The sequence below is a fragment of the Budorcas taxicolor genome, chromosome X (assembly GCF_023091745.1).
Source record: "Budorcas taxicolor isolate Tak-1 chromosome X, Takin1.1, whole genome shotgun sequence".
NCBI lineage: Eukaryota > Metazoa > Chordata > Mammalia > Artiodactyla > Bovidae > Budorcas > Budorcas taxicolor.
In genome coordinates this window covers 107,076,552-107,104,277 of record NC_068935.1, presented here as the reverse complement: position 1 = coordinate 107,104,277, position 27,726 = coordinate 107,076,552, and the positions used below count along the sequence as shown (strand labels likewise).

The 27,726-nt window shown below is 40.9% G+C and overlaps 1 protein-coding gene across 1 annotated transcript; it reads right to left on the bottom strand.

Annotated features, from left to right (window-relative positions):
- Positions 1–587: 587 nt before the first annotated feature.
- On the bottom strand, positions 588–27,726 carry LOC128069608 (melanoma-associated antigen B16-like). The gene is made up of 6 exons (XM_052662736.1): positions 27,670–27,726; positions 25,012–25,124; positions 23,527–23,702; positions 22,945–23,033; positions 4,326–5,175; positions 588–697 (listed from the first exon to the last, which is right to left on the bottom strand). Exons 1-6 carry the CDS (start codon positions 27,724–27,726, stop codon positions 588–590), a joined length of 1,395 nt encoding a protein of 464 aa, XP_052518696.1.

The following is a 27,726-nucleotide window of genomic DNA, read 5'->3' as shown; positions in this document are numbered from 1 at the left end:
ATACATTTATATGTGAAAAAACCTAGAATCAACTTTAGCACATCAGATTGTTCATAGTGGTTAACTCTGGAGAATGGCTGAATTTTTGAGAAATATTCTAAAGAGTGGAATTGTGATTTATTTGTCTTGTTAGAATTTTTTTATTTGCAAGAAAGCTCTTTGTACTGTTACCTGAGTAATTGGAATATTTAAATAAGTCTGACAACAGAACTGTGCTACCCTGGTGGTTCAGATGGTAAATAATCTATCTGCAATGCAGGAGACCCAGGTTCGATCCCAGGGTCAGGAAGATCCTCTGGAGAAGGGAATGACTACCCACTCTAGTATTCTTGCCTGAAAAATCTCATGGAGAGAGGAGCCTGGCGGGCTACAGTCCATAGGGTTGAAAAGGGTCGGACATGACTGAGCGACTAACAGACAACAGCAGAACTAGTAGCTGTGATTCAGTGAGATAAAACTCTCTTAATCTGAAACAGAAAGGCTTAAAACAAGAAGCATTTACTGCACATAAAGTGGATGAGGTTGGCAGGGACTCCCTGCTGTCAGTTGAAGTAGAGTTCCAGGCTTCCAGCTCTTGTATGTCTATCTCAAGACAGGTTCTCCATGTTTGCTGCCAAATAGATGAAAAAGCATGCAAGTGTCAAACTGGTTCTCGTGTGTCTTAGCCTGGAACTGACAAATGTCATTACTTTAGCTTCTATTTCAGTGGCAAGGGCTACTCACACAATCCTTTCTAGCTATGCATGTACTTGGCAGTGTAGTATTTCCAGGAATCTAGGAAGTAGAGGAAGCCAGGATATGGGTGAACATTTGCAGTCTCTCCTACAAACTGTTAGACAATCTGTGTTCAATACAGAGCAACTATTATATAATTTGTTATGACAGCAACCCTCTTTGTTTCTTGAAGTTTCTGAGAAGTACAAATTCACCTTGCAATTAACCAGCTTTTTCAAGAGCCTAAGATGTGATAGGTACTAATAAAGGATGCCATTTCATTTTCAAAAGGGGCCTGAAAAATATCAGTATGAAAGGTTCACCCTTCTTCACTCAGTAGTACCTCTCTACACTGCTCTTTGAAAGAACCTCTATCATCTCAGTAGCCTGAGCATTTTCTTCTTTCTTTTTGGTGCATGTTCAATATCTTAACTTGGGAGCCCCTCCTACATGTCACCTGACTGAAAATAATGGAACATTTTCATCTGTGAAATGAAAATGTACAGGTGCCATTAGACAACCTGAAAACTAGCATTTTCTTCTGAGGAGTGTCCAAAGATAAAAGGCAGTGGAAGGATGGTGAATTATTTTTCTTTCTTTTAAAATTAAAGCTAGCATGACTGCCAAGGAACCATTTTCCACCTTCTACAAGTACTGCAGAATTTGTAGGAATTCAGCTTCTCTAGATGTTTGCTTATACAGTGATTTCCATGGTGTTTCCTTATCTACCATTTGTGGAAGAGGATTTGATTTTTGACCACATAAGTATTCTCACATATAAATACATATGTCCAGTTTCAAAGAAGACACTAGCTAACTCCTAATTCAGATATCAAGTATTTGTTGCTCAGTCGTGTCCAACTCTTTGTGATCCCATGGACTATAGCTTGCCAGGCTCCTCTATCTATGGAATTCCCCAGGTAAGAATACTGGAGTGGGTAGTCATTTCCTTCTCCAGGGGATCTTCATGAGCCAGGGATTAAATTTGGGTCTCCTGCATTGCAGGCAGATTCTTTACCATCTGAGTTAAGGCTGATTTGAAAAACCCCTTTCTAACTTCAGAGTTACATGGTGGAAACCAGTAGGTTTTGTGCCTAGTCATATTCTACTATCCAGTGTATTTGGAAAATGCCTCGAGTGTGATAAAGATGCCGATGGAGGACGATCACATTTCTAAAATTCACTGTCCAATGTGAACTCTACAGAGTAAGGGCTGTTGCTCTCAGAGGGATCCCATGATAAGGATCCATCAAGAGATGACTACAGGGAGTTGGAATATTCCATCAGGATGAGGGCAGATGATTCTGGGCTGTCTGTTCCACTGGGAGCAGGACTCAGTGTCCAGAGCAATTAAGAAACCAAAGATCTACAGCTGGGAGGAGTGGGCCTCAGGTGGGCAACAGACACTCTCCAATCAGGGGTCTTATCCCAATTCTACCACATACAACTCTGCCATACGAACTTGGGCATATTGCCAAGCTCTGTGAGCCTTAGTTTCTTCATCTGTGAAATGGGACTGATAAGCCCTGTGTTGTAGGGCTGTTGAAATCCATGTGCTGAATGTAAAACAACTAATGCACTGTCTTTAGTACACTGGGTCTTTAATGATTAGCAGTTACTACTATTATCTTGACCTCAGACCCTAACACCCTGTTTATTGGGATTTATTTATTTATTTATTTATTTTTTAGTTTATTTTTATTTATTTTTTTTTTAATTTTTTCTTATTGTTTTACTTTATTTTACTTTACAATACTGTTGAGAAGATGTTAGGGAAAATGCAATACTCTAGGACATGGTATACCAAGTCAGTTAAAAATGGTTATTAGCAAGAAAACCTAAATCAGTTTTCCCCTTTAGAGCATATATTATTTCTGTTTTGGAGTTTTGTTAAACTAAATGCACCTCAAAGCCCCTAGAAGTTGTGTAGAGGAGCACTCCTTCCATTCCCATTCAGCTGCCCTTCTACCCAAACCACCCTTATTTTCATTTACTTGGCCCCTACCAAAAATCTTCCCTGGTAGCTCAGATGGTAAAGCGTCTGCCTACAATGTGGGAGACCCGGGTTCGATACCTGGGTTGGGAAGATCCCCTGGAGAAGGAAATGGCAACCCACTCCAGGACTCTTGCCTGGAAAATCCCATGGACTGAGGAGCCTGGTAGGCTACAGTCCATGGGGTCGAAAAGAGTCGGGCACGACTGAGCGACTTCACTTCACTTACCAAAAATCTAGATCTCACATTTCTGTTGTTCACTTGCTTAGTCGTGTCCAACTCTGAGACCCCATGGACTGCAGCATGCCAGGCTTCCCTGTCCTTCACTATCTCCTGGAGTTCGCTCAAACTCATGTCCATTGAGTCGGTGATGCCATCCAACCATTTCATCCTCTGTTGTCCCCTTCTCCTCCTGCCTTCAATCATTTCCAGCATCGGAGTCTTGAACCCCATAAACAGTATGAAAAGGCAAAAAGATCTCACACAGAGGTTTATAAATTACACTCAAGATAATCTCATTAAAATGTCCTTTGAATGGAGTCAGTTCTGGCTCTCTAAAAGCAGCAAAAACAGTGCTATCCCAATAGCTGGTGGCACTTTAAGGGAACATCACTCTGTTTCTCAGAAACTCCTTGACGACAGTGTACATAAAACAACTAGCTTGTGTACTGTGTTCAGGTGCACTGCTACATGAGCACAGGGCAAGTTCCATTCCTGCCCAAAGTACAGATTTCTTTGGCTTACCATAATACTATGTTCAGTGCAATAAGTTTCAGGTTATTAGCTTCAGACTCAGATACACTGGAGAGTCTGGCTCCTGCTCACCACTTCCATGCCTCACCTTGCCCACAACTCAGCTTCACTGAACCTTCCACTGAAGGACTTATGGTTTCTCAAGGCCCCAGTATGCCTCGTCTCAGGGCATTTAAACTGACTTCTGTCATATGGATCCTCCATCTTCTCACTCATTTTCCCTTGTCCTTTAGGTCTTAGAGAATAGCCACCATCATCTTTATGTAACTGCTGCTCCTATATGCTAAAATACTATGGATGGGGATTGGGTCTTACTTATCCTAATGTCCTCAGGACTAGTATGGTGCCTTTTGAAGAGTAGCTGCCCAATTAATGTTTGGAGTTAATGTTCCTTCTACATCTTGAATGAGCTAAGCAAATCCAAATTTATGTATTTAATTTTTTTGTAGAACACATTAACAGAAAAAAACAAGCCAGGAATTGACCATTTTTTACTTTTTATTGCTATTTATTGACTCCAACTATCTTACTGCTGCATTCTCAGAAACTGCCAAGGAAATTCCTGGTTTCCATTTACTACAGAATAACAAATCTTACTCTTAAATCTGAGGAACAGTAATAGATGTGTAAACAATGTCATTCATAAACTTACATTCTTATGCTCATAAATCCTCGTTAAAAGAAAAAAAATTGAAAGATGCCAAAAAGAGGTAAATTTCCAACACAGTGAAATATAAGAATACACAGATGTTATATACTTTTTCCCCTAATCCCACTCCAGCCTTCCATTGTTTTCAAACATTGACATCCCCTTTTTAAGAACAGTCTGCCTCAGTCTTCAGTAAGGGTAGGAGAAACCAGAACTTGCACTGGCCACGGCACTTGTGCCGGCCGCAGCTTCAATTCTGGCTCGGGCTCGCTCTTCCTCATCTCTCAAAGCCTCCTCGTACTGAGATGGGAAGCTCTTGGGGTTGGTCCCATGGATCTTAGCCAAAAACTCCAGCAATTTCATCTTGCTGACTTCAGCATGGGCTCTAGGACCCCACAGGAATTCATAGCGAGGGGGATCACTAGTGGGCACCTGCTGGTACTCCAGATACCTTTCCTTCACCAAATCACTGGTGATGAGCCTTCTCGGTTCCCCAAAGATGAAATGCTTCCTCCCAGAATATATATCCATCATATTCAGCACTTTCCAGACTTCCTCCTCAGTGGCGCAGTTCCCCTTCATGAAGACCACTCCCAAGATAATTATCAGGAGGCCAGTCCTGGGCATGCCCTGTTGATCACTCAGCATTCCGTTGTAGGTGAGATCCAGCTTGTTAGCAAGGGTATAGCTATGGCTGATGGGATCTACTTCCTTCACATCAAGGCCAAAGACCAGCTCCATGCGCTCAGAGGCACTCCTGAGAATCTCAAGGAAGTCATCCTTGTACTCTTTGACAACATTACCAATCATGTCTGCCTTTGTGACCGGCTCTCTCATTTGATATTTTTGCAGCAGGAAACTGATTAGCAGTTCCACCTTTTCATCTAGAAGGTCTATGTGCAAGTTCTCAAGGTCTGGCAAGGATTGCAAAGTGCATGATTGTTCCATCTCTTCTTGACTAGCGGAACCCCCATCTGATTTTTCCATCTCTTCCTGGCTGCTGGAACCCTCTGTTGATCTGCTTAATGAGGTGCCTGTGGTGACAGTGGAGGAGAAGGAGGCACTCTGAGAACACTGGGAAGAACTGGGTGTCCCAGAAATAGAACTGTCCTTCATGGGGCAGGGTATCAGAGAAGAGGAGGAGGAAGAGGAAGCCTCATTCTCAGCCTGTGTTACCCGTGCACCTGCCAGGCCCTGGGTCTCCCTGTGTGCCTAAAAGTATTGCTCATGTGGGAAGCATGGACTCTCCTTATTATCAGCCATAGGTGGCAGCTGACAGGAGTGTCATCAAGAGAGTGGGTTAAGAGGGCCCACAGTTTAAGGGAGAGGGGGAGGGTATGACTGGTCTCAGCTGGTAAACTTTGCCATCACAGCTCTCATGGAGGCTACCTCCACAGGTCTTCCCCAAAGACAGTGCTCTAGGGGGCCTCACGGGACTTCTGTCCTATACCACCTGTTCCATAATAACCTGAAGGAGGAATGGAAAAATTCCTCAGGATGCAGCTGGCCCTCTCAGACTGAAAGCAGGGCAAGGTTGAGGCATGTGGGGTCCCTTGTGTTCAAAGGTGTGTTATCTGCTCAGCCTTCATTAAGGGTCTTCACCTTGAGGCAATGCATTGATTGGAACCTTTCCTCCTCCTGCACTAGGGCCACCCGCCCCCATCCTCAGAATAGGGTAGTTACTTCCCTGAGAACCCCGAGTAGGAAGTCTGAGGATGCCTGAGTGTAATAGATTTATTGAGAGCTGCCTGGGTCTAACAACTGGGATGGGGATGCGGGGGAGGATGCTGTCTATTCTGGGGTGGGTAGTTCCCTCAGTTCTCAGAGGGCCCTCACCTTGATCTCTAGAAGGCCCTAAGTCACTTCCCCTCTGTTTTCCTGAGGCCAGGCTCCCTTGGGACATGTCTCACCTCCCTATATCACCAGGAGTGAAAGTCAAAGGGCACCTCAGTCTAAAAGGTATTCTGGGGTTTCCTAGAGATGAGAGCAGGGACGGGGCTCTCATGGATCCTGTCCATTTTTGGATAAGTGGTCCCATAATTTCTCAATGAAGAGCCTCACCGGGACACCTACAGAGCCCGGGAATCTTCCCTCTGGTGACCTATGGACAGGTCTCTAACAGGCCTGAGGCTCCCAAAGAGGACCTCAGCGGCACAGCTTCTATCTACCTCCTTAGGGCTTTCCAACGCCTACAGCCAGGGTGTGGCCGTTTCTCTTTTCTGAGAGGGGTGATACCCTCAGGTCTTACTCACAAGTCCTCACCTACACCCCCTGCAGGCCTAGGACTCCGCCCTAGAGCAAAGTCCTCTTTTCCCTGAGACCACCCTCCCCATACCCACCCCCGGAACAAACCAGTGGGTGCCTCATTCGGACAGTTATTCCAGAGCTCTCCGGGCTAGGGGGCAGGGGCAGGGCTTTGTGGGGGGCCCTTCCTCCCTGGGCAGGCGGCCCCACAGTCCCCATCCAGAATCTTTACCTGGACTCTTCGCAGAACCGGAACTTGTCTCTCTTGATTTGTGACCTCTATCCTCAGATGGTGCCCTCACCAGTCTCACTTCCAGAGGGGGAAGTTAGGGGCGTGACTTCCGGCCACGCATATGTGGCGTATCCCTGAGCAGACTAATGAGCGGGGGGCTACGTGAGACCCCACCCCACCTGTCTATTCTCACTTAATGTCCTCACCTGCCTTACAGGATAGAGAAGGCAATGGCACCCCACTCCAGTACTCTTGCCTGGAAAATCCCATGGACGGAGGAGCCTGGTAGGCTGCAGTCCATGGGGTCGCTAGGAGTCGGACACGACTGAGCGACTTCACTTTCACTTTTCACTTTCATGCATTGGAGAAGGAAATGGCAACCCACTCCAGTGTTCTTGCCTGGAGAATCCCATGGACAGCGGAGTCTGGTGGGCTGCTGTCTATGCGGTTGCACAGGGTCGGACATGACTGAAGCGACTTAGCAGCAGCAGCAGCAGGAGAAGGTCAGGGGTTGTACCATCTGGCCACCCCTACTGGGAGCTTCCCAGGGCTAACAGCTGGGACTTGGCTCCGTGAGGCCCTCTTTCTTCTGGGGTGAATGGCCACATTCAGCCCTCATTCAGGATCCTTCTCTCAGCCACAGTCCTTTTGATTAATTAACTGATCCTTGATTAATATTTCTTACTAATGAAGGGAGTTATCAGTCTGTGCACATCTGTCAAACTGGAACTCTCATAGAGATTGAAATCTGAGTCCCAGGCTAGATTTTAGTTGGGGAGGCTGCAGCGCAAGGTATGTGTGTGTCTAGAGGAGCTGCTGGACTGTTAGAGAACCCACACATCCCTTCCCATCAGAGGTCTCTTCTCCAGCCAGACTTAAACACTTGGGAATATCCTGTTCCAAAAGATTTACAGGGTGGAGACTCATGTAGACACATTTTTAAAGGAAATTTTGGCCATATCCCTTGGAAGCATTGTGTCACTTAATTTCATAATGAAATGAACAGTTGTAAGAGCCAGCATAGGCCCACTAGGTGGATATAAGTTCTTATTTGACCTCTAATCATTTGATAAATAATTGAAATAGTGAAGTAGGAACCTGAGAAATTGTCATTCTTTGGATGTAGAGCCTGGAGCACAGGGTTGCCGGTGGGGGGAGGTGATTTGTCAAGGATCACACGGTTTATGCCACAAGGAGGAATCACAGTGACATCCGCTGTTTCCATCCTTGTACTCAAAATGACTTGGGGCTTCAGAGTGGGGAGTGAAGTGTTTTTCAAGTGATTTGTTCTAATCTTTTGAAAACACTGAAGTCCTCTATGACTGTTTTCTCACTGTAAGAATTCCAAATATGCAGTCATAACAAAATGCTCCCCTGAGAATCCCCTCCCTTATCCCCACCACCATATAACCTTATTATGAGTTTATTCTGAATGGATGGAAATGTGCTCATGACTTACAAAAATGGAACAATAAAATACATATTATTTTTCAACTCTACCCCCAATTAGTAATGCATCTTGAAGCATATACAATATCAGTCTTCAGAGTGGCCCTAAAGTCAGGAAATTCAGATAATTTTATTACTATTTTGCAGATTGACCATGTTCTTGATGACATTTTATATATTTGTCTATATTTCCAGACTGTACAAGACCTTTATATAGATTTAGCATTTTTCTTTATTAAGAAAACTAAAATGACTAAGCTTGTAATTAAAACTCTAATGCATTTTTGTCTGAAAATATTGTCTTGAAGTGGCACGCATATTGAGATATATAATTGGTGTTCTAAGTATTGCTCATGAGAATTAGTAGCCTTTCCTTGGGCCATGAGAAACGAGAAACAATAAAATTAAAAGATTAACTATTTCTATACTCTACCTCTCTGTCTTTTATAGACTTAACCTCTGTATTTCCTATTCTTGATATATGAGGTCAGCTACATGAAGCCCTGTCAATCACAATGATTAAATGCCAACCAGCATACTGTGACACTTAGGCAAAAGCTTAAAGTCCCAAGCACAAAGTCCAAGGACGGGTTTTCTATTTGCCATTTGAGAGATTATGCTGTGAAGCAGTTTCATCACCTAGTCCATCTTGCCTTGGAATCATTTTAGAGCTCTTTGGATGTATTTTGTTTCCTTTTTTGAGGCTGGGATATCAGAGTAAGACAGAATCAAGTTTTTAAAGCATTTTATTTATTTGGCTGTGTTGGGTCTTAGCTGCAACTTAGTTGTGGGATCTTTCATTTCAGGACATGGGTTCAGTAGTTGTGGTGCCCACGGCATGTGGGATCTTAGTTCCTGACCAAGGATCAAACCCACAGACCCTGCATTACAAGGCAGAATTCTAACCACTGGATGGCCAGGGAAGTCCCAGAATCAACTTATGTCTTCATTTTATCCTTTTTGTCAACTCTCATGTACTATATCACTAATATAAAATGTTTTCTGTTTCCTATATATTTGGGGTTTTAGAGAGTGATTAGTGGTTGAGAATGTAGAACTAATGTCATCTGGAATTTTAAAGATTCCATCTTTATTTCATGTAGCATTTGCATCTATACTATGTCTCATCTTAAAGCAAAAGTATTCTAAAATGGGTAAAATTCTGAATTATACTAATGTAGGGTATTTCAATGCTATAGTAAGCATAATTGTCAATGCCCATGATATATGTTAAGTCAAAAGTTGAAATAGAAGCATTTTGTATAAATGTAACACGTGGATTTGGAATCACAAATACTATTTTATTCTCTTAATTCTGTAATTTTTATTGTGTGTAAAAGCTTTAGATCTACAGAAAAGTTGTGATGATAGTATAGAGATTTTCCATATACATATACTATATCCACTTCCTCTTTTGTTAATATCTTCCATTAGTAGGCTATGTTTGTCACAATTAAAGAACCAGTATTAATACATTATTTTCTATACTCTGTACTTTTTCCAGATTTCCCTAGTTTTTATCTAATGTTTTTTGATAAACTCCTGAGTGCCTTCCAGGAGAGCAGTGTTAGATCATGTCTCCTCAAGGTCTTCATTGGCTGTGATAGTTTCTCAGACTTTTCTTATTTTTGACAAACTTGACAGTTTTGAGGAGTACCTTCTCAAATAATTTTTATAATGTCCCTCAATTGAGATTTGTCTGTTTTCTTATCAATTTTATTGATTTTTCAAAAAGAATCAGCCTTCAGTTTCATTGATATTTTTTCTCTATTGTTTTCCTTTTTTGAATTTTGCTGATTTCTGCTCTAATTTTTATTACACAATTCTTATCCTTGCTTTAAGTTTAATTTACTTTACACCTGAAACTAACACAAAATTGTTAATTATACGTTAAAATAAAATAAAATATTTTAAAGTTTTAATTTGTTCTTTTTTTCTCTTGTTTCCTAAGGTGGAAGCCTAGGTATTTAATTTAGGTCTTTTTTCTGTGCTTATGCATGCATTTTAAGTTATAAATTTCCCTATGCATTGTTCAGTTGTAGCCCACAGATTTTGCTAAGGTGTGTTTTCATTTTTATTTAATTAATAACTCTTTAAAGACTCTTGAGAGTCTCTTCAGTTCAGTTCAGTTGTTCAGTTGTGTCCGATTCTTTGCGACTCCATGAACCACAGCACACCAGGCCTCTCTGTCCATGACCAACTCCCAGAGTCCACCCAAACCCATGTCCATTGAGTTGGTGATGCCATCTAACTATCTCATCCTCTGTCTTCTCCAACCTATCTTTTCTTTATTTTTGCAACGGGTAGTGGAAAATGTGTGATTTTTCTATTGACAAGAAAATATTTCAGTACACAATATCTTGCCTGACAGGTTTAGTATTTTCTTCATAAGTGATACAGGAATTTCTGTACAACTCTCTTCCATCCTGTTGTGAAGAGAAAAGCAGCAAACTGGGAGGGAAATAGCTTATCGCCAGAAGTAATGTCCGAAGTAAGAGTAATGTCTGAAGGATAGTAATGTCAGAAGGTTTTCAAACTATGTTGGTTTTTTCCTCCTTCCAGCTATCTCCATTTTCTTCTTATAGCTCACAAAATGTAAGGGTTTTGTTATGTTAACAGTTATTCTTTGTAGGTGTTTTTTTTTTTTCTTTCTCCAGATTAAAGTCCTATCGCTCCTTAGTTTGTTGCTCTATGTTGTATTTGACTTGTTCAGTTCCTGCCTGTCTGAATCAATAAGCTCTTCTTTTAGCTTAGTTAATTCTTTTCTCATTTCATCTACAATGTCCTAAACTTCCCTGGTGGTCCAGTGATTAAGACTCTGTGCTCTCAGTGCAGGGACCATAGGTTCAATCCTTGGTTGGGGAGCTAAGATCCCACATGCTGCATTCAGTTCAGTTCAGTCACACAGTCGTGTCCAGCTCTTTGTGACCTCATGGACTGCAGCAATTCAGGCCTCCCTGTCCATCACCAACTCCTGGAGTTCACTCAAACTCATGTCCATTGAGTCAGTGATGCCATCCAACCGTCTCATCCTCTGTCGTCCGCTGTTCCTCCCACCTTCAATCTTTCCCAGCATCAGGGTCTTCCCAAATGAGTCAGTTCTTCACATCAAGTGGCCAAAGTATTGGAGTTTCAGCTTCAACATCAGTCCAATGAATATTCAGGACTGATTTCCTTTAGGATTGATTGCTTTGATCTCCTTGTAGTCTAAGAGACTCTCAAGAGTCTTCTCCAACACCACAGTTCAAAAGCATCAATTATTGAGCTCTCAGCTTTCTTTATGGTCCAATTCTCACATGCATACATGACTACTAGAAAAACCATAGCTTTGACTGGATGGACATTTGTTGGCAAATAATGTCTCTGCTTTTTAACAAAGCTGTCTAGGGGGGTCACAGCTTTTCTTCCAAGGAGCAAGTGTCTTTTAAAAAAATTTATGACTGCAGTCGCCATCTGCAGTGATTTTGAAGCCCGAGAAAATAAAGTCTATCACTGTTTCCATTGTTTCCCCATCTATTTGCCATGAAGTGATGGGACGATGTCATGATCTTAGTTTTTTGAATGTTGAATTTTAAGCCAGCTTTTTCATCCTCCTCTTTCATTTTCATCAGGAAGCTATTTAGTTCCTCTTCGCTTTCTGCCATATGCGTGGTGTCATCTGTGTATCTGAGGTTATTGATATTTCTGCCAGCAATCTTGATTCCAGCTTGTGGTTCATCCAGCCCAGCATTTCTCATAATGTACTCTGCATGTAAGTTAAATAAGCAGGTACTCTGCATATAAGTTAAACATGCTGCGTGGCGTGACCTAAAAAATAGAAAAAAGTCCTGCTTCAGGCTGTCATAGTCTAGTTCCTCTGTCTGCACTCTTGTCACTTGGCTGTGATGAGGGCACAGATTTTGGTCTGGAAATAACAGGTAACTTGCTGCCATTCACTGTATTTGTTCTTTCCCAAGGTTTTCTTCTCAGATCAGGTGTACTTGTTGAAGAGGCTTAGAAGTTATAGGCTCTGAATCTTCATTTCTGTCCTCTTTTTGTTCTGTTTCTGTTGTTGATCCCTTTTCGGCAATTCTCCTCTTGGGCAGCAAGACACTCATTTCTTCCCTTAAACCACTACCTTCTAAGGAAAGTTGGTCTAGTTTTTTCTATCCATTCTGAGAATCTCTATATTTTAGTTGGGATGTTTAGACTATTCACATGTAAAGTGTTTATTTATATAGCTAGATTAATATTTACCATCCATGTAACTGATTTCTATGTGTTATATTTCCTATTTCTTTCTTCATCATTTTCTGCCTTCTCTGATTTTAACTGAGCATTGTATTTGGTTCTATTTTATATCCTGTCTCAGCCTATTATTTATATTTATTTAAAAAATTTTTCAGTGCTTGCTCTAGGATTTAAAATACACATCTTTCTAATTAGTCTAAGTTCACCTTCAGATAACACTATACTGTTTTACATGTAGCACAGGTACCTTATAACAATATTCTCAAATCCTGCCTGCTTTCCCTGTGACCTTGCATGTATTGTTTCACTTACCTATATGATATAGTCACTCCATATATTTTTAAAGTAGTCATTTATTCATTTTTTTTAAGTAGTCATTCATTTTTTAAAATATTAAAAAAAAATTTTTTTTAATTTTTGACTGTACCAGATCAGCTTTTGTGTGGACTTCCTCTAGTCACAATGAGCAGGGGCTACTCTTTCTTGTGGTGTGGGTGCTTCTCAATGCAGTGGCTTCTCTTGTCCTGGAGCACAGACTCTAGAGCACAGGCTTCAGTATTGATAGCTTACAGGCTCAGTAGTTGTGGCTCACAGGGTTAGTTGCTCTGTGGCATGTGGGATCTTCCTAGACCAGGGATTGAACCTGTGTTGACTGCACTGGCAGGCAGATTCTTATCCCATCTGCCACCAAGGAAGCCCCCTCCCCCATACATTGTTATTATTAATACTTTAAAGAAAGGATATTTTAGACTCAGAAAAGGAAATTAAATTAATAAAAGGAAAATATTTTATCTTCATTTATTTCTTCTCAGATGCTTTTTTTCAGTGAAAATCAAATCTTCTGATAAAAATATACAGATATATATCAGATATACTTTTTCTTATACATAAAGATCTCTGAATATTATTGACAGGGCAGGTCTACTGGCAATGATTTGCCACATTTTTTTCTCTCTGAGAAAGTCTTTATTTTTCCTTTACTTTTGAAGGATACTTTCATCACTTTTCATCACTTTTGAATATTTCACAGCCCTCTCTTCTTGCTTACATGTTTTCTGACAAGAATTCCACTGTAAGTCTTGTCTTTATTTCTTTATAAATAAGATACTTTATTTTCCTTTTTTTCAAATTCATTCTTTTTTAATGTGCAGATTGAATATGATATGTCTAAGTGTAGCTTCTTTTCTTGTATTTATCTTGCTTAGTGTTCTCTGAGATTCCCAGATCTATAATTTATCTGTCATTATCTGTCATTCATTTTTAAAAGTTCTGAGTAATTATTACTTCAAATATTTCTTTTGCTCCATTTTGTCTTTCTACTCCTTCTGGTACTCTAATTACACGTATGTTACTTTTTTATATTGCCCCACTGTTCTTGGTTATTCTGTTTTTGTTTTTTTTTTTTTAATTTTTTACTTTATTTTCAAAAAATAAATTGAAATATAGTTGATTTACAGTGTTTTGTCAATTTCTGCTGTATAGCACAGTGACTCAGTTATACACATGTATACATTCTTTTTTAGAAAAATATTTATTTTCTTTGCATTTTACTTTGAGAACTTCCTATTGACCCATCTTCAATTTTTTTCTTCAAACATGTGGAATCTACTAATGAGGTAGTTGAAGGCATTTTTAATTTCTGTTTCTGTGTTTTTTGATATCTGGAATTTGTTTTTCTTAGAGTTTCTATCTTTCTGCTTATATTACAGATCTGTTCTTGTATGTTATTTACTTTTTCCATTAAACAACTTAGTATATTACTCAGAGTTATATTAAATTCATTGATAATTCTAATACCTGTGCTGTATCTGAATAACGGTTCTGCTGTTTGTTTTGTTTTTTCAGACTATGGGTTTGTTGTTGTTGTTGTTGTTGTTGTTGTTGTTTTTTGCATTTTGATATGCTTTGTCCTTTGTTGTTGTTGTTGAAAGGTAGATGTTTGGGTTATAAAATTGTGGTAAAGAGTCTGTTAGTGTGAAGATTTATGTTAATCTGGCTCAGAGGAGGGTTGTGATAAATGTTCATGGTGGCTATGGGTGCTAGAAGCGTCACATTCCTCTCGTGTCCTTATTTTGGTTCCCCATCTTGGCTTTGGGGTTTCTCTGTGCACTGTTCCCTAGAGTGAGTCTGTTTCTTACAGCTTTTCCAGCTGTTACTGAGAGTTACTATTTTTGCAGAAACCTGGCCTCTGTTCACTGGTGCCAAATTGAAACACAGAGACAGAGTTTGGGGTGAAGTTGAAAGGAGTAGATTTTATTGCCTTGACAGTTAAAGCGGGCCACAGCAGGCTAATATCCTCAAGACTGTGTGACTCACCCTGGAGGGGGCAGTAAGGAATTTTATAGTGTTCAAGGAGCAAGGCATGATCAGCTTGTGGAAAATTCTACCATCAGTTGGCATCAAGGTGAAGTTTCAAGTATCATCAGTCTTCCGGTTTCAACCAGTCTAGGTTCTATGTTCTTGGGGTCAGCAGTTTTCATCTGGAGGTGGGTCTGCTTCCTTTAAAAACAAGTTAAGAATGTGTCAGGCCTTTATCTATATCTTTCAGGGAATTGGGAGTTGGGTAATATTGCTACATGGCAAATATATAGTCTAAATTGTTAACAGTTCCCCAGCCCAACAGCCATTCGAAGTTTCTACATCTTCACATTTCCCAATCATTAATTCTTGAGTCAGCATTTTACTTTAAAGACAAAGATAGAAGGGTTGGTACCCGGTATTACTATACTGGAGCCTTGTTGATTTGGTGGTAGGGTATGGAGGACAGGAAGCATTCTATAACCTTCTGATTGTCAGTCTTTAGAGGGTCTGTGTTTCAGTGCTATGACCTTAACAATGGTTTCTGTCCCTCCTCCAGTGATGTATCATTTTTGCCCTTTTTTTACTACTTCGACTTCTTAGACTGTAACATTCCCAATTCATTTCCTTAAAGCTCCCCCTACCCGCTGCGCCCACCAGGTGAGGCCAGGAAAACCATAGAGGATGGATTGGGGAGAGATTTCCTTTTCCAGCCAGGATAAAATTTCAGAATTATGCTCTTTCAAAGTATCTTATCCTGGAAAGTAGGCTTTTGTTATAGGAAGATTATGGGGGTATTTACAAACAGTTACTCTCCCCTCCCTCTGCCAAAGCCAAAAGGGGTATTTCTTCATTCTTTACCCTGAGAACTTAGTGTGGTCCTTGGAGGGAAAAAATCCATGATTATGTAAGCAGATCCGCGGGGTTGCAGAGTCGGACACCACTTAGTGACTGAATAACAATGTAAGCACATCTTGGCTCCTATACCTGTCATTCCAGATTTCAGGGTGGCATTTTTCAAAGGTAAAACTAGAACACACACTCAGACAACCTTAACGTCAAAGACTCTGCTTCACTAGCCAACATTTTTTAAAAAGAAGATAGAAAAAAGATAAAAAACCAAAAACCTTGAAATTATAGAGCAGAGCTTAAGGTTCTCTTTGTGGAGCCCAATCTGAAGACAGGAAGGATGAAATGCAGAGAGAAAGTCCTGTTTCCCCAGATTAGCATCACATGTATCCTTCAGTCAGGGAAGTCAAGTATGTTATTCTCCATAACTGTTTCAAGATTTCCCACTGACCTATTTTTTTTCCTCCTAAACACCAAAGATCCAGCTTTTGATTAGATTCATATCACAGGGATTTACATGGTGAAATATAGGAATGCCCTACTTGGATGCTTTAGGCATAAAAGAATTAACTTAATCTGAATGAATTGTTGGAGGATTGAGGTTCTTATAGCAAAGAAAAAGGGCTTTCATAAAAGCTTTTGCATCCTTTCAGAAAGATATAGGGATTACCAAATATGTGCAATCCATAGTGCTCTGCCTAGGTATTCTACTTGCATTGACTTTTCCCATCGTTAATGTTTTACACAACCTAGTTCCAGCTCTGCTTTTGAATTGTAACATTTCCAAATTTGTTCCATGGGGTGCTTTAAATGCCTTCCAATAGAAGTTGTCTATAGATTTTTTTCTCTAATAGCAAAAAAGAAATTTTAAGACCCCAGACTTCACTCCTTCTTGATACAGCTTTCAGGTTTGGCTATGAATAGCCTCAAGGAATTTTATAAAAGCGCTATAAACCCCGAGTTCTGTGTTTAATCTTGCTCTTGTGCTCTGGCAGATTTTACTTTTCATTTATGTTTGATTTCATGTGGGTAACAGTTCTGCTTTAATCAAGGCTATCTGACTAACCTGTAGTTAAAAGTGAATGAGACCCACAGCACACCTATTAGAATGGTGGAAATCCAAGTCCCACATGCAGCCTGATCCAGGAAGTCTTTGTTCCTGTGAGCCACAGACTTCCCTGCCTGCCCAGAGACCCGGGGGCCTTTGGGGGTGGGGAGGGTGGCAAGAGAAGAACAAGGTAAAGGGGACCCAGTCAAGGAAGTAACTTGGTCCCAGATACCTCTATCTGTGTGAGACTCTTCTCACACCAAGACACCAAGGTGGTCAGCATCAGCACAATGGACCTAGTCAGAGCAAGCAGCCTGGTGTAGGAGTCTCAGTCTCCTTGGGGGTGAGACACTTTACCTCAGGGATGGGGCTTCCTTGGTGGCTCAGTGGTAAAGAATCCACCTGTAATGCAGGGATGTGAGTTTGATCCCTTGGTCAGGAAGATCCTCTGGAGGAGGAAATGTAACCCACTCCAGTATATTTATATACGTTATGTGTTAAGTCACTTCAGTCGTATCTGACTCTGTGCAACCCTATGGACTGTAGCCCCCCAGGCTCCCCTGTCCATGGGATTCTCCAAGCAAGGATACTGGAGTGGGTTTCCATGTCCTCCTCTAGGAGATCTTTCTGACCAAGGGATCAAACCTGCATCTCTTACATCTCTTGCACTGGCAGGTGGGTTCTTTACCACTAGTGCTACCTACACCACATCTTGGATGTGGTATATATACCTTGGATGACATCACCCATTCAACAGACATGAGTTTGAGGAAGCTCCAGAGTTGGTGATGGACAGGGAAGCGTGGAGTGCTGCAGTCCATGAGGTCGCAAAGAGTCGGACATGGCCGAGCGACTGAACAACAAATACCACATCTTCTTTATTCACGCATCTGTTGATGGACGTTTAGGTTGCTTCCATAACTGTGCTATTGTAAATAATGCTGCAATGAATTGGGGTGCATGAATCTTTCCAAATTAGAGTTTTTGTCTTTTCTGAATATATACCATGGAATAGAATTGCTAGATCATATGGTAGTTCTAGTTTTAGTTTTTTGAAGGAAACGCCATACTGTTTTCTGTAGTGGCTGTGCCAGTTAACATTCTCACCACCAGTGCACAAGGGTTCTCTTCTCCACATGGTCACCAACACTTATTTGTTTGCTTTTTTGATAATAAGCATTCTTACAGGTGTAAGGATTTTACACACATGGCTCAGATGGTGAAGAATCTGCCTGCAATGCAGGAGACCCCGGGTTCAATCCCCTGGAGAAGGGAATGGCAACCCACTCCAGTATTCCTGCCTGGAACATTTCAAGGACAAAGGAGCCTGCCGGACTCCAATCCATGGGGTCACAAAGAGTTAGACATGATTGAGCAGCTACAGGTATGAGGAGAGCTCACTGTGTTTTGATTTGCATTTCCCTGACAATTAGTGATGTTGAGCATCTTTTCACGTGCCTGTTGGCCATCTGTGTCTCCCTTGGAAAAACTTCTATCCCAGTCTTCTGCCCAATTTTTAGGTTGTTTGTTTTTTAGATATTGAGTTGTGTGAGAGGTAGTATTTGCTTTGAAATATTTTCAACAAATGCTCACCTGGGAGGCTCCTCCAGCCCTGACAGTTCTGAGGTAGGTGAAGCAAAGGTAAATCTCTGAGCTGAGTCCTCAGGGAGCCACAGAACAGGTCAAAATGCACAACCACAACTCTGAGAAAAACATCTTTATTTCTCCCTCTGGCACCAGCAAGCTGAATCAGGAATTCAGGCTGCCATCCACAGAGCTACTGCCTAACCAAGGAATGGGGATGGTAGGCAGGTAACGAAAAAAGCCTTTTATTCATTAAGCACTTTTTGGTTCTAAGTTTTTAAATTAAATTTTAGAGTTCAAAACCACGTTGATACTGAAGGTTTTATTTTATTTATTTATTTATTTTTTGCCAACGTTTGCTTGTGGAGGGATGGATTTTTAGATTTCTCTCCTCTGTCATCTTCCTGGGACTTCACTCTGATGACATATCAAATGTTTAACAATAGTTATCAATCACTGGAGGGATTGCTCAGGATTTAAATTTTGTTATCAGCTTTTCTTCAGCAGAGTTTGTCAACCTTGACACTGTTGACATTGTGGTTCTAATAGATAACTCCTTTTAGGATGTTATCTTGTGAATTGAGGGGGTTTAGCAGGATCTCTCTCCTTTACATGCTAGATGCCCATAGCACTTCCACCATTACCAGTTGGGACAACCAAAAATATCTCCAGGGATTTTATTAACATCACATGTCTCCTCAGGGAAGGAATTACCTGGTGGCGAACTACTGCTCCTTAGGGGATGAGATCCTAATCTATGTAAGAAATCTCTATAGGTATAAAGATAGGTAGGTTCAGAGATTGATGGATAGTGTGGTTGGTTGAATAATGATCCACCAAAAGATATACACATCCGAATCAATAGAATCAATGGAAGCTGTTAACATTACATTATATGGTTTAAAAGAAAAAAAAGGACCTTGCAGATGTGATTAAGTTACAGATCTTGAAGTCTTGGAGATAATTCTTTATTATCTGGGTGAGCCCTAAATGCAATCATATGTTCTTTTAAAAGAGAGGCAAAGACAGATGTAGAAAGATGTAAGAGAGATGTACAAATACACAGAGAAAGCCATGGGAAGACAGAGGTGGAAATTAGGGTGATGATGGCAATCAGCCAAGGACAATGGGCAGCTACTAGAATTTGGAGGAGTCAAGAGCAGGTTCTCCTCTAGTGTCTCCAGAGGAACTGCAGGTCTGCCCATACCTTAATTGTGGCCCAGTGATACTGAATCTGTATGTCTTGCCTCCAAGGTTTTGAAAGAATACATTTCTATTACATCAAGTCATCAAAATTGTGTTAATTTTTTTACAGTAGCCAAAGGAAATCATAGATGGATGGATAGATTGGTAGGCAGGTAGATAGATACACAGATAGATTGTTGTTATTGTTTAGTTGCTCAGTTGTATCCAACTCTTTTGTGACCCCATGGACTGTAGCCTGCCAAGCTCCTTTGTCCATGGGATTTCCCAGGCAAGAATACTGGAGTGGGTTGCCATTTCCTTCTCCAGGGGATCTTCCTGCCCCAGGGATCTAACTTATGTCTCCTGCACTGGCAGGTGGGTTATTTACCACGGAGCCATCAGGGAAGCCCATATAAAAGTATATATTTAATGTAATATATAAATATGTAAGTCTATATTTAATGAAATTATACATATATAATTTATCTCTATATAAAAATATATAAAAAATTTTATGTGTGTAATATATTTTTATTTAAAAATATCATCTTTATATGTGAAAATTTTGTAATTTTTATATAAAAAATATATATAGAAATATATATATACATATAAGATATACATACATGGAGAAATATATACATTTTCTCTCCATAAATATTTCTCCTTATATGTATTTATATAGAGAAATAGATATATCTTTAAATGAGAGCAAGGACAAATAGATGCATCTTAGTTATTATTAAGTCAAGGACCATCACTCAGTTCCAGAAAGACTACAGAAAGGAGTAAAGGGATGGATATCTGAGAGTAATCTCAAATAATACCCCAGAGGAATACAGGATCCATGAAACTGGTGAAAGTTGCCCTCTAGAGCATATGGAGTATTATGAGGTGAGTTGGGGTTTGTTCCTCTAAATGAGTAGCACAACCACACGGGTTGTAGTGGTCAATATAGTCAGAACAGAATCACCAGCTTCCATTCTCTTCCCAATCTGCTCCTCTACTGAGAGAGTTTTCCCTCTTTCAGCAAGTTTTCCCTGTTTCATCCACCCAGATTCTCTGGCCAAATGCTAGGAATCATCACTGATTGTTCTTTCCTCATGCTGCTGCTGCTGCTAAGTCACTTCAGTCGTGTCCGACTCTGTGCGACCCCATAGACAACAGCCCACCAGGCTCCTCTGTCCCTGGGATTCTCCAGGCAAGAACACTGGAGTGGGTTGCCATTTCCTTCTCCAATGCATGAAAGTGAAAAGTGAAAGTGAAGTCTCTCAGTCGTGTCCGACTCTTAGCGACCCCATGGACTGCAGCCCACCAGGCTCCTCCATCCGTGGGATTTTCCAGGCAAGAGTACTGGAGTGGGGTGCCATTGCCTTCTCTTTCTTCCCTCATGACCTAGTAGCTATTCAATTTTTTCCAGCTGAGGGCCCAGATACAGTGGAATAGAGACAAACCCTGTCTGAACTGCAGATGTGCAGAATATATAATTATTATTTCACAGCATCAAGTTATGGAGCAGTAACTGATTTAAACACATTCTTTTAATGTATTCTCATTTTAGTGCCTCCTCTCATTCATCAGTAATTTCATTTTCCATCTTCCATTTCATTTTTATTCAATTTCTATCCTACCCTTTAAGACATTGTATTTTATATTTCATTCCAAGTCCCATTTCATCTTTTCCATTTCATCTATTTTTAAATAGTGAATATTTCATAGTCCATTTATTTCCTGCCACTGCATTTTCAGTTCCATTCTGTATTCCTTCCTATTTAATTTCAATTTTGTTCTTTTTCTTAAAAATTTTATTTTATTCTATATTCCATTCCTTTTCTCATATGATATTTTTTATTCTGTATGCCATTAAATATTTATTTCCATCCTCCTTTCCATTCCATTTTCCCATTATATTCCATTCACTTTCCATTCGGTTTTCCTTTCCATACCCTCTTCAGGTCCATATTCTATTCCTCATCTCATTTTAGTTTGCTCTGCAGTCTCATTTCATTCCATTCAGTGTTACATTTCAAATCCACCTTACATCCCATATTATTAACATTCCAAATATCATTCCATTCTTTTTCGTATTGTATTTCCAGTTGTTCATCCACTGCACTAAACGTACCATTCCATTTTGACAAAATTGTTATAAAAATGACTTTCAGGAGATCAGACTGCTGATATTTTCATCAAAGAATTACATATATTACATACCAACAATTTCCACCTCTGGGAATTCATCCATAACAATGAAAATCTAGATTATAACAACTTTTATTTAGCAAGAAGGATGTGTGCCTTGCAGTGATGTGTTAGAGGGTAAAAAGTTGAAAACAACACAAATGTTTGCAATATAAGAATGATTGAAGATGTAGGTTTCTTCTCTAAGTGGAATATTTTCAGGTTACCAAATTGCCTTGTATAAATTTATTTATTGACATGGAAAGTGTGTTTTCTGGGTCTGAATCACAGGTTACAGAATAATTTGTATACATAATTCTACTTTCATAAAACAATAACGAATGGCTGTTCTGCCAACATATACACTAGCATTTGCAGTAGTTACCTATGGGTGTGTGAAAATTTAGGTGCAAGTTTTTCTTTTCTTTTCCTCTTTTTGGGGGGTTGTAATAATGACCAAAGAGAAATGTCCAAATGTTAAACTTGAAGTCCATGCAACATATTTACTAAACATCTGTGGCCAAGAATGAATATTAGGTCAAATAAATTAGTATATACTCATCACTAGATTACTGTGTAGCCTATACATATGTTGATATATACTTAAGGGCTGCTGCTGCTGCTGCTAAATCGCTTCAGTCGTGTCCGACTCTGTGCGACCCCATAGACGGCAGCCCACCAGGCTCCACCGTCCCTGGGATTCTCCAGGCAAGAACACTGGAGTGGGTTGCCATTTCCTTCTCCAATGCATGAAAGTGAAAAGTGAAAGTGAAGTTGTTCAGTCGTGTCAGACTCCTAGCGACCCCATGGACTGCAGCCTACCAGGCTCCTCCGCCGTGGGATTTTCCAGGCAAGAGTACTGGAGTGGGTTGCCATTGCCTTTTCGGTACTTAAGGGCAGTACCACTCTTTATTTCAGGCAACCCTTGCCTTTGCCTCAAGGAGCTAGGTAGGCAGAAGCAGTCTTCCAGGAAGATGTCTAAAATGCCTTCTGGTGCCAGGGGACTACGGAGGCAGCAGGGCTGAACATTTCAAGAAAAACGTGGGCTCTATCCCATTTCTACCCTTTCAGAAACCACGCTCCAACTCTTGAACCCACACCAATTCAGTGTGGGGTAATCCAGATGCAAGGAGTCGTCCAGGTCTCTCCCCTTCCTCGACTCAGTGTTCTGACCAGACTCCATAAGGATGACCCAGCAAGGGGATTATTTCTTTCTGACCAGTGTGGTATTTCTTTGAAGTGATTTCTTGACCTTGAGCTACCCAAAGGATGTTGACACGCTGATGTGACGTCATTCAAATTGTTTATCTCGAGAGCCCCACCTACCTATACACAGTCAAACACACTTTTAGGGGCTATGTTTAAAGACTGAGGAAATTCATGTTACTGAGCATTCCAGGGCAGACCCCAACACGGTGGTGCACACTCTCGTTTGCTGCCAGAAAAATGTGGGTTGGGCTCTAGGGAGATGAGAAGGGTCATGTGATATCCAGCTCACCAATCAGAAACTAAGGTTCCACCAAGGTCCGCCCACCTTCTTCCGTCGGCTAACCCGGGCTCTACCTGAGATGGCGTTTGCAGGGGAGGACTTCTCTGTTTCTGAGAACCTGGTATTATGACTACCTAATGATAGGGGAAAGAGGAGAGAAGCAGTAGCAGTTTAAATTCATGAAGGGTGAGGCGACCAGTAGCCCTAAGAAGGAGGTCTTCTCTGTCGCTACCCTTACCAGCAGGACTGGCAAACCCAGGTCTTGATGCCTGGATTCCCCCATTCTCAAGTGACCCTCCTGATGCTGAAGCTGACACTCCAATACTTTTGGCCATCTTCTGTGACGAGCCAACTCATTGGAAAAGACCCCAATGCTAGGAAATATTGAAGGCAGGAGGAGAAGGGGAGGACAGAGGATGAGATGGTTGGATGGTGTCACCGACTCAACGGACATGAGTTTGAGCAAGTTCCGGGAGATGGTAAAGGACAAGGAAGCCTGGAGTGCTGCAGTCCATGGGGTTGCAAGGAGTGTGACACAACTGAACAGGTGACCTTTTACCACCGAGCTCAGCTCCTAAAAGCTTCCTTCACCGCTGCCTCCATTTCCATATCACTGACGGCCCACACCTGCTCTCTTTAAACTGCGCAGGTGAAGAAGGTCTGGTCTTCGCAGCTGCACGAGTTCTCGCTCAGAGCTCAGAGGTACGGAGGTGCAGAAAGGCCAGAATTCAACCCGTGAACCTGGGAGCGAAGCCACTGCATCGCCGAGCGCCACTGGCTCAGTCAGCAGACGAGCGCCGACCCTGGTTTAGGGAGAAAGCATGCCAAAAAGCGGCCCCACGGGGAAGAGGTTGCCCAGACCCAGGATCCTCCAGCATGCTCTCTGGTTCTTTGAGCTTCCGGGACTCAGAGGCCTGACTCTTGCTGCCGTTTACTCCAAAACCTCAGCCCAGCTGGTGCATTCCTTTCTCAGGCTTCTGTCTGGAGTCTTGCATCCCGGCCAGGCCCTGCTCTCCACAGCTACGACCCCACGCCAGGCCCAGTCCTCCTGAGCCAACACAGGTAAGAACGGCGCTTCGCTGCCGCCATTTTTCATCTTGAGTCCTGCTTATCCCCCTAGATTGACTTTAGGAAGGCTCGTCTCCCCCTAGGCACTGGTGGTAATGCCATCTGCATTAGTGCCTCATCCGGGTCTCTCGGCACATTCTCCTTTCATTTTGCTGGGCAGTGAGTGGAGAGCGTCTCCTCCTTGAGGTCTCTTGGCCTGACCCCCTCTCTTCCCTCACTGGGTTTTCTGTCTGGAAGTGCTCTCCCCTGCCATGACAATGATGAGTTGGTTCACCTGAGCTTCAACTCCAAGCCTAGTCCTCCTAGAGATAGGCCAGCCTTGCTGCCTCGACTGGATGCCCCCCGAGCCCTGCCTCTCCAAGGGGAGCACGCCACAAGAGAGAGCACCTACCCCAGCCCCTGCTTACTGAGCTGTGACCTCTGTAAGCAATCTCCAAGAAGCCAACTTGGAACAGATACCCATCCACCCACTGCAGTGATCTGGCTGCCTGCTGGTGTTCACCTGTGAGGTTTCCAAGAGTTCTGCTATAGCCACTAACATTCCGAGCAATTTAAAATACTCTCCTCCCCGTGACTCTAGCAGTCAGCTCTTAATTTGATGTTAACCCTAGATTCCAGCCCCCCACCCCTTGAAAGGGCCTGCCTCTGCTCCTGAGTTGAAATTTCCCTTTTCCAAGTTGCCTTCTTATAGAATGAAATTTTCTTTAAGGGTATCTCATTCCGATGTTTCCATAATTACAAGTAAAAGCAAACACTTATTTTGTTCATGTCTTTGGGCATTTATGTTTCTGTGAAGTGCTTATTTATACTCATTCTTTTAAAGATATGCATTATTTATAACCCTTTTTCTGGTTAATGCGGGCAAATACTTCCAGTTTGTTGTCTAAGTTTTAAAATTTTTATGGAGCTGAATTTTACTGTCTTTCACAGTTTGTGCTTTTTATATTTTAACTAAGAAATCTTTTACTAATCCGAAAGTATATAAGATAGTCTTATTTTTTCTCTCTGTGCTCTAAGTCCTACTTTTCACAGAATGTAACCTACCTGAAATTTGCTTCCGTATGATTCCCATTGTATTCTTTGCTTCCATATGGGTAATCAATTGCCAAGAAGCATTTAAAAATTACCCCCTTTTCCCATAATTTAGCACTGTAGCCCTGAAATGGAATAGGTTTAATTGTGAATCTAAGTTTAGACTCTTCCGTATATCTGGGTCATTTGTCTCTATGTGCACTTATACCACACTGTTATAAAAACACTTTGATGTTGTAGGTTAAGTATCTCACTTCATTCTTTTTCAAGAGTGTTTTCATACTATTCACCTTTCATAACCCTTTCCTTTTTCATATACATCCTAATATGTATGAAGTAGCCCATTGGGGTTTTGTTTGAAATTGCTTTGAAATTACAAGTTATTTTGCAAAGTCTATATTATTGTAATTAGTGAATGTTCATGTCTATGAAAATAGTGTATTTTATCTAGAGATTTTTGTGTCTCGATTATTTTAATACTTTTCCCAGTAGTTTTATTCTGATGTTTCTAGGTGTGGTTTTCTTTGCATCTGTCTTGCTTGAAGTCTGTAGGAGTTCTTAGTCATGTAGCTTGATATCTTCAGTCAGTTTTGAAAAATTATAGGCAATTATCTCTCCATAGAGTGATTTGTTTTTAATAAGTTTAAGTGTTGGTTTCCTTTTTTAATATAATTTTTTTATTGTCTCTGAAATTGTATTTGGAGGATTAAAAAAATGCTACTTAACTCTTTAAAAGGGATGAAGAGTCATCATCTATGGCTTTTATTTGAAATGGAGTTATGACCATAAAATTTCTATTTGGCCAATTCATACCCTATTAGTATAGGTGATTTACAGTGGGGACAAGAGAAGTAGAGTTTAAACCAAGGTGTCTGGAGAAATGGAAGGGTAATGGAGGTGCCCAGGGTCAGGAAGAAGCAGTGTATTATCAAGTGTGTGAAGGAGAAGGATAACATAGAGGGACTAGGGAGGGCTAGGAGGAAGACTCAGAATCGAGAAGGAAGAAACAGCAGAAATCAGAACCCTGAGGTGGGGAGGTCTTGGTTTTTAAAGAAGGAAAAAGTTTGTGTGTTGAGAACAGGGGCTTCTGAAGTCTACAAGATGAGGGTGGAAGGGAGCTGGGCAATTATTCAAAGTTAATGACTAGCATGATAAAATGGTCAAATACTAAGTGAAAAAACATGTTAATAGATAATCGCATTTAAAAAAACAGTTGTGACTGAGTTGTGAGCAGATTATGTGAGGGTGTGTATTTGTGTATGTGCATGGCCAGTTGTATAGAATTAAATAGGGATACACTAAGCTGTGAACAGAATATGTATTCACTTGTGTTTTCACTTTGACCATATCATCATTTCTGAGATGAGACTAAACTTACCTGTTTTTCAGAAATTTAAGTTCTGAAAGGATGGTAGGAAACCATATTCATGTGAGTAAAGTGAAAACAAAACAAAAAAAACAAAGCCCAATCTCTAAAATGAACTCCTTCTCCCATATTTCCCCTCTCTTCTGTTTTTTGGCCAGTTTTACATATACTGAGTAGATGTATTTTTTTTATTATTGATGTATAATTGATTTACAGTGTTATCTTAGTTCCTGGTATACAGCAAAGTGATTCAGTTATACATATATTCAATATATGTAGTCTTTTTCATATTCTTCACCATCATGGCTTATTACAAGATATTGAATATAGTTCCTGTGCTATACACTAGGTCCTTGTTGCTTTATCTATTTTAGGTATAGTTATTTATACCTGCCAATGCCAAACCCATGATTTGTCCCTTCCCCCATATCCTTTCCACTTTGGTAACTATAAGTTTCTTTTTTGTGTCTGAAGCTATTTCTGTTTCGTAAATAAGTTCATTTATGTCGTATTTTAGGTTCTACATATAAATAATATCATATATTTTTCTTTCTCTTTCTGATTTCATTTATTAATAACATGATAATCTCTAGGTTCTCCTCTCTTCTGCTTTTCTGGTGTTATGGCAAGTACTGGTATTTGACTGGGTCAAGAAGGGCCATAGTGATGCGGCCTGTATTTTTGAGGGCCCTACTTGGGCACTCCTCTTCTAAATTTCATACCAGAGCTAAAAGTCCACAGGGACAATGGGATAAGGCCCCTGACCTTCTATTACTTTTGTATAAAATATTGTTTTAGTCAAAAATTTCATTTGGGTTTTTCTGTTACAGCTTATGGAAAAACTCAAATGACCTTATTTGCCAGTCCAATATATAAGGTACCCTGATCCCCTAAGGACACTTTCAGAGCCAGCAAGGTCCTATTCTCAAAGTTATTCCTAAGGAAAGAAGAGCTGGGCCTGTGATATGCTTGATCTTGGGCACAAAAGGTGGCCAGGTGGTCACTGTTTTGGGGAGCAAGGGGTAGACAAAATACCCCCTCATATCCCAGAGACTGAGGAAAGCAATACTTCAAGCCTTAGGTCTGGCTTCATTGAGCCAGCATTGTAGGTGGAATCAAAGATCTAAGCATCCTAGTTCATCTCCTGGGCATTTGATTTGCCCAATTGTGGACCCTAACCAAACATCCTTAACTCTGGCCTGCCACACCTAAATTTATATAGCCCCAGTGGGCCACAGGCTCTTCTACCTTCCTTTTGACATTGAGTCCTTCTTACACTCTCTTCTTAAGGAGGTACCAAATACCATCACATGGCAGACCTCCACACTGTAGAATCCAATCAAGATGATGTTGGACATCAT